At 41.4% G+C, this 13,592-nt stretch overlaps 1 protein-coding gene across 1 annotated transcript in view; it reads left to right on the forward strand.

Moving 5' to 3' along the window:
* The window catches only part of CDC42BPA (CDC42 binding protein kinase alpha), a 370,767-nt gene that overhangs the window by 96,076 nt on the left and 261,099 nt on the right, over positions 1–13,592 (forward strand). Inside the window, 1 exon segment of the mRNA XM_030557374.1 lies at positions 5,621–5,712. Coding sequence (XP_030413234.1) covers positions 5,621–5,712 — 92 coding nt within the window.

Consider the following 13,592-nt stretch of genomic DNA (forward strand, 5'->3'; position numbering starts at 1 on the left):
GAAAAGTGAACAATTGTTTGGTGATTTAAACAGCTATGTTGGTGCTTGTTAACAAGATATTTTACCTTGTACTCCAGCCAGGCCTGTAATGGTCAAAAACCACTGATATCACAAACTGCTCTTTTGTTCTTAGTCTCTCTTCAACATAAAAAACCCAACCTTTTAATGGGGTGCTTTTTATGTATTGAAAAATATTTGAACAATGATATTGACATCTTTACATTGGTTAAAATATTTCAGATGATATAGTATAATACAATTTATGCTTGGCCAATAAGAAATCTTGTTTTGGCTTCAGCTCAGCTATTCAAAAAATGGTTTAAGATATAAAAAGGTTTAAAAACAGAGTGGGTGGAAGACGTATATTGTCTATGGAACCCTTGGCTTTAGAAAACCTGGCATCAAGTTCAGACTCTGCAACCCCTGAAACAGGGAAGGCTCCCAGAGGCCTGACCCTGCATTGTGGCATGCAATGAGCTCAACAGAAAGAGAAATTACAGCTGATGTGACTACATTTTAAAAATAATATTTATTATGATTCCTTAATGTAATGCTTTGTAATAGGGGTAGGTATTGTAACCCTCTTGAGATAGAATTGTTTCATGATAAACAAGTCATGCACTGTCAATATTTACCTAGCTAACCGTGGAGGTTGTTGTCTTGGTAGTCCAACATACAACTGTTGCATTTTTTTTTCTGTCTTCAAACAGAAAATTCAGTCATTTTTTTTTGTTTGAGGACTTAGTTGTGCAACATACAGCAAAGTGTGCAGAGTTGTTGCTCTGCAGTTCATGTAACTGGAAGTCTTACATGGATGCCAGTAATAAGCATTTAGAAGTTGTTGTGCTGTGTGGTAGTTAGTCACAAGCCCCCTGTGCACTTGCAAGAATGCAGAATGAAGGATGATTACAGTTAGAAAGTGGCCGTGTCTGAGGAAATATGAGTTTCAGTGTAATATTTAGCTTTAAATTTCCCTTTTAGGCTCTGAATCTGCAAAGGCAAGTACATGCTGAACTCAGGGGGACTAATCACGTCATTTCACGTCATTAAAATTAATCCCATGTGTAAGTCTTTGCAAGCTTGGGGCTTTAGACCTTACTACTAATCCGAGAAAGAAAGAAAGTGTGTGTGTGCGTGCATACGTACGTACGTGTATATATATAAGAAATTTTGGTGGGGCACAGGGCTAAGGGAAGGCACAACCCTGAAAAGTTTGGGGACCGCTGCTGTAGAACCAAATCCCATTGTCTTAAAATATTCTTCTTTACTTCAGTAGGACTGAAGTATACGAGAAACAGAATTCTGATATCCGATTGATATCCTTCTGGAATAAAAAAAGCAACTAACTTTAATGAGCAAAGTAAATTTGCCTCGAAAAGGAATGACATTCACAGGGTAAAATATAATTAACCGTAACTTTTTGTGCTGTCTTCACTGGGTGCGTTTAATTGTGAAAATCGCTACAGTTTGAGAATAAATTTGATGAGGCTATGAAATTACCTATATCTAATGCCAAACCCTTAATATCCGAGCCTAACTAAGAGCTTTGTGGCGAACTCTTTCTTGAATTGAAACTTGAAAACTGCATTTGAAGTGGACTGGTTTGAATTTTAGTTAGAAGTTGCTGATGTCATTGTAATAGAGTAGAGTCACCATTTTAAAGTCTGTTCTGCTATGGTTTCATGGATCCCTAAAATATCTATTATGTTCTGTAACAAGACACTCATTGCAGTCTGCTTTCACTGATATGCATGGACATCAGTTTAACTGATGAATACTGTGGGTGCCTCTCTTCTTTGAACAAGCTAATTTAATAACAAGTCTGTCTTGTTTATCAGATGACATTTAGAGCACTTATGAATTTGATTGTCTCACTTATTTATCAAATCTCAGAATTGTGACTTTTCATTTTGTTGAAGTTTGTGTCTGTTTTTCTCAAGAAGGGAAAATATCTAAAACCAAATTTCTTAACTTATCATTTTGTGCTACTTCATTTTGGAGAGGGATTTTGTAAAGCCTTGGAGCAAGTTTTTACATCTGTATAATCTGTCTTTATTTTAAATAAAATGAAATGATTAGCCGGACACTTAAATATTTATTTTCCATCTAGATTGATTCATACTAGTGTTTTATTAAAAAAAAATCTTTCGGAAAGCAATAACTTTTAATGCTAGGAGAATCCAAATTGGATTGTATTTTATTTAGCATTTGTGTGGCCAACTTATGACAGCTATGCAATGGCACCTTGTTTCTGCTCTTGTACAGAAGAATCAATTACTGTTTCCACTTAGAAACTCCTTTCACAGTTCTAGTCCCTGATTCTGCAAGTCAATCTGCCCACACACACCCTATAATGCACACAGTATCCCATTAAATCAATCTGAAAAGATTTGTATAGCCATAATGTCCCTTTTAAATCTTAACCATCATTTTGACATGCCCACCTATCTGCATCTTCAAATGCTATATGCATACAGTTAAGATAGCTTATCTGATTTAGAGGAACATGCCATTTTCCCCTCTCTCTGTCCAGGTACTTGTGTGGTCCTTGTCACTTTAGTATGTAGGCATCTCATTATCCTCTTAACACACTCGTAAGGTAGGGGACTACTTAGGTGGTGACGGTGAGTGTCACCATGCCTGACATTTAGGCACCTAGAAAATCACTGGGATTCATGAAGCCTGAGTTAGGTGCCTAAGCTCCTTATACATTGAATGAGGGAGAAACAGGTGCCTAAGAATGGGATTCACAAAAACCTGGCTTTGTGGTTAGGGAGACCCTCAGTTAAGGTCTCCTTCCACCTGAGCAGGATTTGAACAGGGATCTGCCACTTCTCAGCTGAGTCTGTAATCACTGAGCTATGGGATATTCTGATGTGGGGGGTCCACTAGTCTCTTCTGTTGAAACAGTTCCACTATGGATGAATAATTCAAATAGTCATTGGAGCAAAGGAACTGAATTCTGGGTATCTCACCTCTCAGGAGACCGCTTTAATCATCAAGCTACAGAGTCATTCTCGTGCTTATTCAGTCTCTCTCTAGCCAAGTGACTCTTTCTTTCGTTATTTATCCACAGTGGAATAGCCTAAATAGGACAGATTGAGGGAGCTCCCACATCAGAATATCCTGTAGCCCAGTGGTTAGAGCAGTCTCCTGAGAGGTGACAGATCCCTGTTCAGACACCTTCTTTCCATCAGGCAGAGTGGGGACTTGCACCAAGGATCTCCTAGATCCCAAGTTATGAGGAAGGTCTTCTAGCAGATTTGTGCGAATTTGTATATGGTGTCCAGTCTAGTAGTTGAGTTCTGAGTTGAGTGAGTTTAGTTTCCTACAGGGTTTGGTGGCAGCTTGGGGCAGTGGTGGTGGGGGTGGGGGATTTGTGAATCATAGTGGGACCCAGTGTCTAAGTTCTTTTGTGAATCTAGATCAACGTATCTTAAGTATCTAATCCAAGAGCACAGAAGAAGCCTGTGGTGGAGCCGGGAATTGAACCTAAACTTCTCCTAAATCCCATTCCAGTTCCCTATATTCTACATCACCCTTCCTCTTAAATAATAGATCCTGCATTAGTAATGGAATTTACATTGTATGAATTGATAAGAATTCAAATAATTGCTTTATAAAACAAAATATATCAAAACAAGTGGGTTTTTTTAAAATAAGTCTATTCATTTACATAATGTTTCTCAAAGAGACATAGCTCATGTCTCCCGGAGGACATGCAGATGGCTAGCCAGGATGGGCTACAGAAGATGTAAAAATTAGATGGGTAGGCCATTGACAACACATGGTGTGGGACTGAAAGAGAGACAGTATTAGTTTTCCTAAAATTCTTCTGATTCATAATCCTGAACTGGAGTTCAGTTTTTAAAGACTAGAGAAATCACAACACCAATATTTGTAAAGTCCTTTGAAGATCCTGAGTGTTTAAATGTCGATGGGTCAATGAACTTCCCCTCCAGGGAATTTTCTCCAGAACTTTTATTTGGTAGGACATTGCCCTTCAGTGGGAGGGTTCCATGGCTCTAAGCAATGCATCCTGAAAATTTACCTTTTCATTTTATTGCCCATGGTATTTTGAGGAAAGAGGTTAGCACACTAAGTTAGAAAGAAGGTGTTCCACATGCAGAGGATCCCTTCTGCACATGGATGTAGGGCAGTGGCTCTCAAACTTTTTTATTGGTGACCCCTTTCACATAGCAAGCCTCTGACTGCGACCCCCCCCTTATAAATTAAATGCACTTTTTTAATATATTTAACATCATTATAAATGCTGAGGGCAAAGCAGGAATTGGGGTGGAGGTTGACTGCTCACGACCCCCGATGTAATAACCTCATAACCTGCTGAAGGGTCCCGACCCCCAGTTTGAGAACCTCTGATGTAGAGGATAAACAGTCTGTTATTACCTGTTGAGACGTGAAGCTAGACTTCTGTGTTTCTCTTGGAAGAGTTAATTCCAAACAAGAATGCAGACCAAAATGTTTCCCGGCATTCTCTTTGTGTTAGTACTGAGTTCAACTTAAGAGGGGCAATGCAGAATTCTAAATATGAATCTTGGCACATAACTTAAGGTAGACTTGATTTAAAATAGTCATTTTTACTTAGTTAATTCTCATGGCAATGTTTACCCTGCATTTCCACATAGCTGTAGGTGCTGTTACATAATTAAAACTTGCAAAATTATAAATGAAATCTACATAATGCTTGAGACATACTAGATAATGTTTTTAAATATATTTGTAATGTTTGTGTCTGCACATATGCTCTTAATCATTTGGGATCTAAAAGGCTTTAAAATATTGATTTCTAAACATTTCAGTTCACCTAATTTGTATCTGTTTCAAATTTAGTGTATGTATTATCAGCCTGGATTCAAATTTTCTTTTGGAAAAAGTCTGCTGTTTATAAACTTGACTCTGGAAAAAATACAAAAATTATTATATATATAAACACTAGAATTACCTGTGTGTGAAATGTTTTGTTCAAGTTTGGTCACCAAATTAAAATAAAATTATAATACACTGAAAATATATGGCTTAGAAAAAGAATTTGGATGGAAATGGAGGTCAAAGCAAAAAACAAGCAAACCTACTGAACCAAGAGTTAAAGGTTAATTTATTAACCTTTGCACATAAAGTAGTGATCTCTCAGCAAGTATGTATTGATATACCTTCATGGGACAGTGTTAGCAGTCCAGCACCTTTTCATCAGCACTTTAATTTTCCTTAGAGTAAAATATTGATCATTAATATTGAGATAGTATAGAAGTTAGCATATTTCTGTCCAGAGTGAAGTAATAATTTTATCATAGTATACTTTCACAACCAGACATACCAGTCTATAACACTTGGACACCTACTATATTGAAAATCACTGTATGGATTTATAAGAAATATAGAAGGATATAGGCAGCTTGATTCTATTTGTAAAAAATATGTACTCCATAAATTTCCTTTCAGAGCAGACAGAAAGTTTGGCTTAGCTCTTGTTGGTCATTAGTTTCAGCTTTAAAGTTTGTAATATTACTTTTGAGAATAGATGTATATAAGCAAAATGTTCTGTTATTTTCAGGGCTCTTATAACTTAATATTTTATATTTGATATTTTTCTTTGTTTCAGCCAAACCTTTTACATCTAAGGTAAAACAGATGCGACTACATAAAGAAGATTTTGAAATCTTGAAGGTGATTGGTCGAGGAGCCTTTGGGGAGGTAAGGTTTTTTGGAACATTGAATGTACTACAGAAAATTTTCTGCAGTCAGAAAGTTTTATTGGTACCAACATATTGAAATATAGGTAATCTAGAAATACTACTAAGTGAGTTGGTAGGGATGCAGGCAGGGACAAAAATTAATTGAACTTGAAGTATTTTCACAAAACATTTCAAGTTCTATAATTCTGCATTTGTCAAAAAAATTACTGATCAGCTCCACTTGTGACCTGCCAAGGCAGTTCATATATTTGGGTACAGGAGGTATTAGTGCCTGCCTTCAGCTACTGTTTGCCAAAATCCATATCTGTGAAAGCATGCACATCTATTTCAGAATGTTTGGCAAAGATGCAGGCTGATACTCAAAAGATCACCTTAAAAATCTGTATTAAGGCCACTAATCCAAGCATTTGGTCTGGTACAGAAGATTTCAAAAACAGAAAATTTACAGGGTAGGGAATATTTGTCTTTTTGTACTTTTTATCTGAAGATTTGAAAGTGATTTACAAAGTTGAGTAAGTGTTACTCCCATTCTGCATATGGGAAAACTAAGCACAGAATGATTAAGTGATTTGAAAAAGTTACACAGCACAGACAGGTCTTCTGTCTGTCTTTAATTTACATTTCTTATTTTGATGAGCAAATGGGGATAGATATGGATAAATCATAATTTCACTATTACTTTTTTCCACCAAAAAGATCTCTGCCCACACTCAAATAGGCTTTCCATGGTGGATAGCTGTGGAAGCACCATGGTTTTTGTGCCTGCAGAGCCCAGTCCTTGTTCAGAAGAACAGTGAGAAACTGAATTTCATCTATCTGCGTAGGATTTTTTTTTTAAATCTTAGTTTTGTCAGGAAAAAGGGTTTTCACAATTTTCTTTTGTGCGTGGAAAACATTGACAATGATGGATGGATTCTACTGAAATTGTTGTTATAGATTTCTTTGGTTTTCCACCCAGCCTGAGGGTCCTTTGGTCTGAAGTTGTACTGTTGAACTGGGACTGTCAAATGAGCACTTTAGTAAACACTTAATGATGTTTTGTTTAGAAGGGTCCCCCCCCACAATCTTTAGTATTTAATGCTAGATAAGGTCAATCATGTTGCCCTTCAGGATGGTCTTGGAAATGTATTGTGACAGATGGAAATATTTGTGGCTCATGTTATCTCTTTTTCAGAATAGATATAATCTGTGACTTTTAATTGTTACAGTATATGTTTTAATCCAAGTGTTTTAGAAACATGAACTATTCCCTTTCTATTCCTCCCAATTTGCCTCCATTTTTGAATGGTTATTTGATTATATTTGCATTATGTTTGTTCTAAAACTAAACCAGACCTTTGTCATGACTCATTTGGTAGCATGTACAGTGGAGTTGTAAAGCTTTAATTTTCTGCTCCTGCTCATTTAACAGCCTAGATCAAAGAGTTTCCCTCTTCAGTTTGAACTTGCCAGACAGGATGACCAGTTACTGGCTTCCAAGGAACTGAACAGCCTGCGGATATAACAGAGACTGAAGTTTGCAGGTTGAAGAAACCTTAGCTTTCAGCCCCTATTTCTTAAGATCCACTAAGTGAACATGTCTCATGATTTCCACATACCAACAAGCAGTGCACATGCAGAATGGGTACTTTTGTGAGCAAACAGGGCCTTGAATTTTTTAACAGCTAAATGCTCTCGGGATAGGACCTCAAGGTGAATCCTCAGCAGAAAACATTCCTTATTGCCTTGAAAAAAAATTGTAGGCAACAGAAAGCCAATGGTTTTTTTTTGTTTGGTTTTGTTTGGTTTTTTTTTTTTTGAGGCAGGGTCTGAGGAATATTCCTGTTGCCAATGGAATTTAAGGGCTTTCAGAATATTATGTGATTTGGGGTCTGTATGATGGCTCCTCTGGAGGGCATATACCATATTTGGGTGGCAGGGAAGAGGGGGCTACGAGGACATTTTTATTTTTTTTCATGAGTAAGAATTAGGCTGTGCTTGCTTAGAGTCATGGAAGGCTTAGTTTCTGTAGCTGCTACTAAAGGAACTGTAACTTTTACTTTAATGTAGGTCCCTGCTACTGCTACCACCACCACCATATATACATGTATAAAATATGAGAACCAGGGTCGGTGTAACCACTAGACGAACTAGGCGGCCGCCTAGGGCACCAAGATTTGGGGGTGCCAAAAAGCGGCGCTCCCAAAATTTTTTTACATTATTGCTCCCGGCAGGGGGATGGGCTGCTCGCCCGCAGAGGTAGGTTCTAACATGCCTGCATCCTCTGCAACCGCAGGCCCCGCTGCCTCCCTCCGCCACGCCCCACATCGCTGCCCGCCCGTGCTCGCCGTGCAAGCCCTCAGCCGCCTCCTCCCCGAGCCCCTGGGCTGCTATATCGCTCTCTAGCCTGCTCCCTCCAGCTCTGGCAGTCCCGGACCCCCTGGTGCAGCAGCCGCTGCTGCCCAAGGGCTGCTGCCTGCAGACCAGAGCGAGTGACATCAGCCTCACCTGCAGCTGGCCCTATTGACAGCAATGCAGCAGTGGGAGGGGGGGCGGGGTGGAGGAAAGGAAGAGGAGACCGTGGCCACTGGTCCACCTGTGGGGATAGATCATGGCTCTGCCAGAGGATACAGGGCTAAAGAGCTGCAAAAGTGTAACCTAGAATGGGGAAGTAACTTGCCTGAAGTCATCCAGTGAGTTGGTGCCAGGGTGGAGAATAGAAGCCAGATCCTGACTCTCAGCTCTGTTCTCTGATCCCCAAAACATCCCCTTCCAGATCCATGCTGGGGGTGGGGGAGAAAAGGGAGCAGGAGGGACTCTAGCCACGTGCAGGAGACCCAAGGCCATTTATTTTCATTAAATATGTAAACTAAATAATGAAATTTATAAATTTTCAAGCCGAACATGTCTTAATTCTAATAAACAATGCTACATTATACAGTATTTATTTTTGAAAGTTTATAATAAGTGATGCTTCGAGGGGAGGGGAGGGTGCAAGATGGAAGTTTCGCCTAGGGCACAAAATATCTTTGTACCGGCCCTGGTGAGAACCATCAAACAGCAGATACACATTGCAAGGCTACCAGGAGCAAGTACATTGCATTTATTTAAACTGTTGTTCCACTGGGATATGTTAAAGGAACTAGGATTTTTATTCTCTGCAGTCTGTTCTCAGGACCATATGTATTGAATCCTAAATCATCTCCTACGCTGGCTATCTTTGTGGGAATCAGGAAATTTTGCATTTGGAGTCAGAGTTCCCTCTTAGTGTGTGGTGTATTCCTCTCTACCTCTGAGGAACTGGAAGGTGTTTCAGGCCTATAAGCCCTTGCATCCAAGGAGATCTAGGGAGCTATATTCAGTTTCTCTTTGCAGACACCTTTCAGCTTGATGCAGAGAAAGTAATTTTTCTTCTGTAAGATATTATCAAGGGGAGCTCATATTGGCAGATGCCCAACTCTACTCCCTTTTGCTCCTGCTTCAGTTGACTACACTCTCTAGCTCATAACTAAAGCATAATTTTCTCCACCCTCATCTACTGTCAGCTTTAGGCACTAATATGGAGATTCTGCACATAGGGTGGCTCTAGACCAGGGGTCGGCAACCTTTGGCACGCGACCCATCAGGGTAATTGCTGGTGGGTCGCGAGACATTTTGTTTATGTTGACTGTCCGCAGGCATGGCCACCTGCGGCTCTCAGTGGCTGCGTTTTTTCATTCCTAGCCAATGGGAGCTGCAGGAAGCAGCAGCCAGCATGGCGAACCGTGGCTGCGGGGGGCTGTGCCTGTGGACGGTCAACATAAACAAAATGTCCCTCGGCCCGCCAACAGATTACCCTGATGGGCCGCATGCTGAAGGTTGCCGACCCCTGCTTTAGACTTTCTTTAGTATTTTTTTTTTAAATCTTCCTTAAAGGGATGCTATCAACCTATTTAGTTCCTGACACCTGTCTTCCATAAAGGACAGTAACCAGGTAACTCCATGCAATGTTCCTGGAGAGCAATGCATAAAAGTGTCTTTTTAAAAGACTCTGGAATTTATCTTTTTTTTTTAAATGTTTTGGCTTTCAGTAAAAAAAAATGTTAACAAGCTATGCTGAAACTGGGCAACAGCTTTGTTGTTTAGGACCTTTCTGCTAACTCTCCCAGTCAGTTTGAGAGTGTAATTGACATGTTATTTTACATCTGACTATAATCCGCTCTTAATCTATAAGAAAAAAAATATTTCTGCACCATAGGGTACATTTTTAGCATAGTGCACCAAGATTCAGACACAACTCCCAATAATATAAATGGACTGGAAGGGCTCAGTCCCCATGGTAAAATATAACCCACAGTGTAAATTTGAAATATGGGCCTCCTTCTTCATTGCAGACTGGAATAATAAACCTAGAAACTCTGTGATGAGCCATCTCTGTAGCAATTCTAGTTGTAGAATGGCAGCAGAACAGGGCCCTAATACTGCAACTAACCTTCAGCATTCCAATTGAATCTTATCATAAATGACAGGCACTCATTTGCCTGTCTTTTGCATGAAGCAGGAAGAAGTTGTTAAGATTTCCTCGCACACTTCTATAGGCGGTTCCACAACTGCCTATTAACTATTATTATTTAACCCTTTTACATAGCACTTTAGGCATAAATATCACATTATCTTCTCTGTAAAGACACTATCCTTGCACTGAGGAATTTGTAATCTAGGTTATTGACGTGACTTGAAGAGGAGGAATAGGGCATCAGATGAGGAATTCTCCATCACTTGCAGTTTAAGTCAAGATTGGTCGTCTTTCTAAAAGAGATGCTATAGCAGTGGTTCTCAGCCAGGGATCTGGGGCCCCCTAGGTGGCCTAGAGCAGGTTTCAGGGGGGCTTCTAAGCAGGGCCTGCATTAGACTCGCTGGGGCCCAGGGCAGAAAGCCGAATCCCCATCGCATATGGCTGAAGCTCAGGTCCCAGAGCCCCGCCACTCGGGGCTGAAGCTGAAGTCTGAGCAATGTAGCTTCGTGGGGTCACTGTGGCATGGAGCCCCAGGCAATTGCCCTGCTTGCTACCTGCTAACGCCACCCTTGGCTGTTATGTGCAGAAAACCAGTTATTGTGGCACAGGTGGGCCATGGAGTTTTTATAGCATGTTGGAGGGGTCTCAGAAAGAACAAGGGTGAGAACTTCTGTGCTATAGCACAAAAAGAGGTGATGGGTTTGATGCAGAAAACACAGGGTAAGTTTCTATGGCCTTATGATGGGTCCTCTCCTCCCCCCCTCACTCCCCCCAGGGTGCAACTTGGAACTGGGGTACTGCTGAACCCTGTCTCACCAGTCTGGGCTCCCTCTCACACTGTGCTGCTGTGACAAGCTGCAGACCGCTCCTGGTCCTGTTCGCACAAACCTTTACATAGGCAGGGACACACCCAGCTGCAGTTACATGACAGCTTCTCCTCCACCACCGCTCATGAACTAACAATAGAGCAATTCCAGCCATCTCACCCTCCAGCTCCCCAGCCTAGGACCCCAGAGCTGTACAGTCTTGCCCTGGTCAAAAGCCTGACCAGTATATGAGTTATTACCCAGTCCGACCCTCCCTCAAAGTGGAGAGGACAATACACAAGCCTTCGTTAACTGATCTGAGATTTTTTCCCAAGCACTTCACTCAAATCACATTGTTTCTAGTTAAATATAAGAGAAATTTTAAGTAATTATAAATAATAGCAAACAGGTCAAAATAGATTATGGATTGGATTTGACTCAAGTGGTGTTTCACCCTGTTAAATAGGACAAATAGTTTACCAAACTTCCATACACAGGCAGGCTTCCGTCCTTCCTGCCTGGGACTAGCATGTCCCCCAGTTCAGTTTTTGTCCCTGTCATGGTATAATTCCCCACTTTGAACCATAGCGTCCAAAAGATGAGGTACCAGCATGAATTCCTCTAAGCTCAGTTACCAACTTAGTACTTGTGTTGCCACCAACCAGGAATTCCAGTGCCTGGTACACTCTGGTCCCCCCAGAACCTTGCCCGGGGACCCCCAAGACCCAGACCCTCTGGATCTTAACACAAGGAAAGTAAACCCTTTCCCTCACCGTTGCCTCTCCCAGACTTCCCCTCCCTGGGTTACCGTGGAAGATCACTGTGATTCAAACTCCTTGAATCTTAAAACAGAGAGGAAAATCCACCTTCCCCCCTCCTTTTCTGTCCCTCTCCCAGACCCTCCCTGAGAGAGAAAGTAATCCTAACACAGAGAGAAAATTAACCTTTCTCTCCCCCTTCCCTCCTTTCTCCCCAGCAGTTCCCTGGTGGATCCAGACCCAGTCCCCTGGGGTCTCACCAGAATAAAAAAAACAATCAGGTTCTTAAAGAAGAAAAGCTTTTAATTAAAGAAAGAAAAAAACAGTAAAAATTCTTTGTAAATTTAAGATGGAATATGTTACAGGGTCCTTCAGCAATAGACACTGGGAATACCCTCCCAGCCTAAGTATACAAGTACAAATTAAAATCCTTTCAGCAAAATACAAATTTGAACTCCTTCCAGCCAAATACACATTTGCAAGTAAAGAAAACAAACATAACCTAACTCGCCTTATCTACCTAGTACTCACTATTCTGAACTTATAAGAGCCTGTATCGGAGAGATTGGAGAGAAACCTGGTTACACGTCTGGTCCCTCTGAGCCCCCGGAGTGAACAACAACCAAACACTAACAGCACACACACAAACTTCCCTCCCTCAAGATTTGAAAGTATCCTGTCCCCTGATTGGTCCTCTGTCAGGTGATAGCCAGGCTCACTGAACTTGTTAACCTTTTACAGGCAAAAGAGACATGAAGTACTCCTGTTCTATTAACCCTTAACTATCTGTTTATGACAGTCCATCATGTGTTTGCAGGTGTTCCCTTGTGTGAGGAGTGAGGCCCAGTGGTGCTGTCACTTCTCCCTTTTATAGCTTCTTCCATCTTGCTGAAAAGATCTTTTGCTTTGACCTGAGTCAAACAGTTCCCATTGTGGAGTGCTATCTTTGCGAGGTTTCCATTGTTCGCACTTCCTGGTGTAATCCTTGTGAGCATTTGTATCCTTCTCAGTGGGCCATTTGGCCTTTTTATTGTTGTACAGTAACTCCTCCCTTAACATTGTAGTTATGTTCTTGAAAAATGCGACTTTAAGCGAAACAATGTTAAGCGAATCCAATTTCCCCATAAGAATTAATGTCAGTGAGGTGCGGAGGTTAGGTACCAGGGAAAACTTTTTTGCGAGACAAAAGACATTATATACAGTATGTTTTAAACAAGTTCTAATCAGAGGATTGTCTGAGAACCTGGTCGTGAGCTCCCTGAGCTTCTCCTAAAGCAACCGTGTTGATATCAGGTGAGATATTTCCCAAGGAGTGCCTTGCTGCTGAATGATGAACTAGCACACGGCTGAGGCTTCAAGAGTTAACACGTTGTTGTTAATGTAGCCTCACACTCTGCAAGGTAGCACCGAGGGAGGCAGGAGGGAGAGGAGACAATAGACACATGGCAGCAGCTGCAAACACTTCCCATCAGAAACTGAACATGATGATGAACCCATACTATCCTGCTGGAGTGCACCACTTCCTCCTCCATACGGCACATGCACGGCTGCACAGGTGCCAACTTTCCAAAATGCCAGGGAGTGCTCAATCCCCGGCTCTGCCCCAGGCCCACCCTGACTCCACTCCCTTCCCTCAAGCATGCTGCATCCCTTGCTCCTCCCCTCCCATCCAGCCTCCTGAATGCTGCAAAACAGCTGATTGCTGCGGGCGGGAGGCGCGGGGAGGGAGGGAGAGCCTGCGTACCACATCCTCATTCTTCCCTCCTTTGCCCCCTACCTCCAAGCCTCCTGAATGCCACGAAACGGCTGATTGCTGTGGGCAGGAGGTACGGGAAGAGAG

This window comes from Gopherus evgoodei, chromosome 3 (assembly GCF_007399415.2).
Source record: "Gopherus evgoodei ecotype Sinaloan lineage chromosome 3, rGopEvg1_v1.p, whole genome shotgun sequence".
Taxonomy (NCBI): Eukaryota; Metazoa; Chordata; order Testudines; family Testudinidae; genus Gopherus; species Gopherus evgoodei.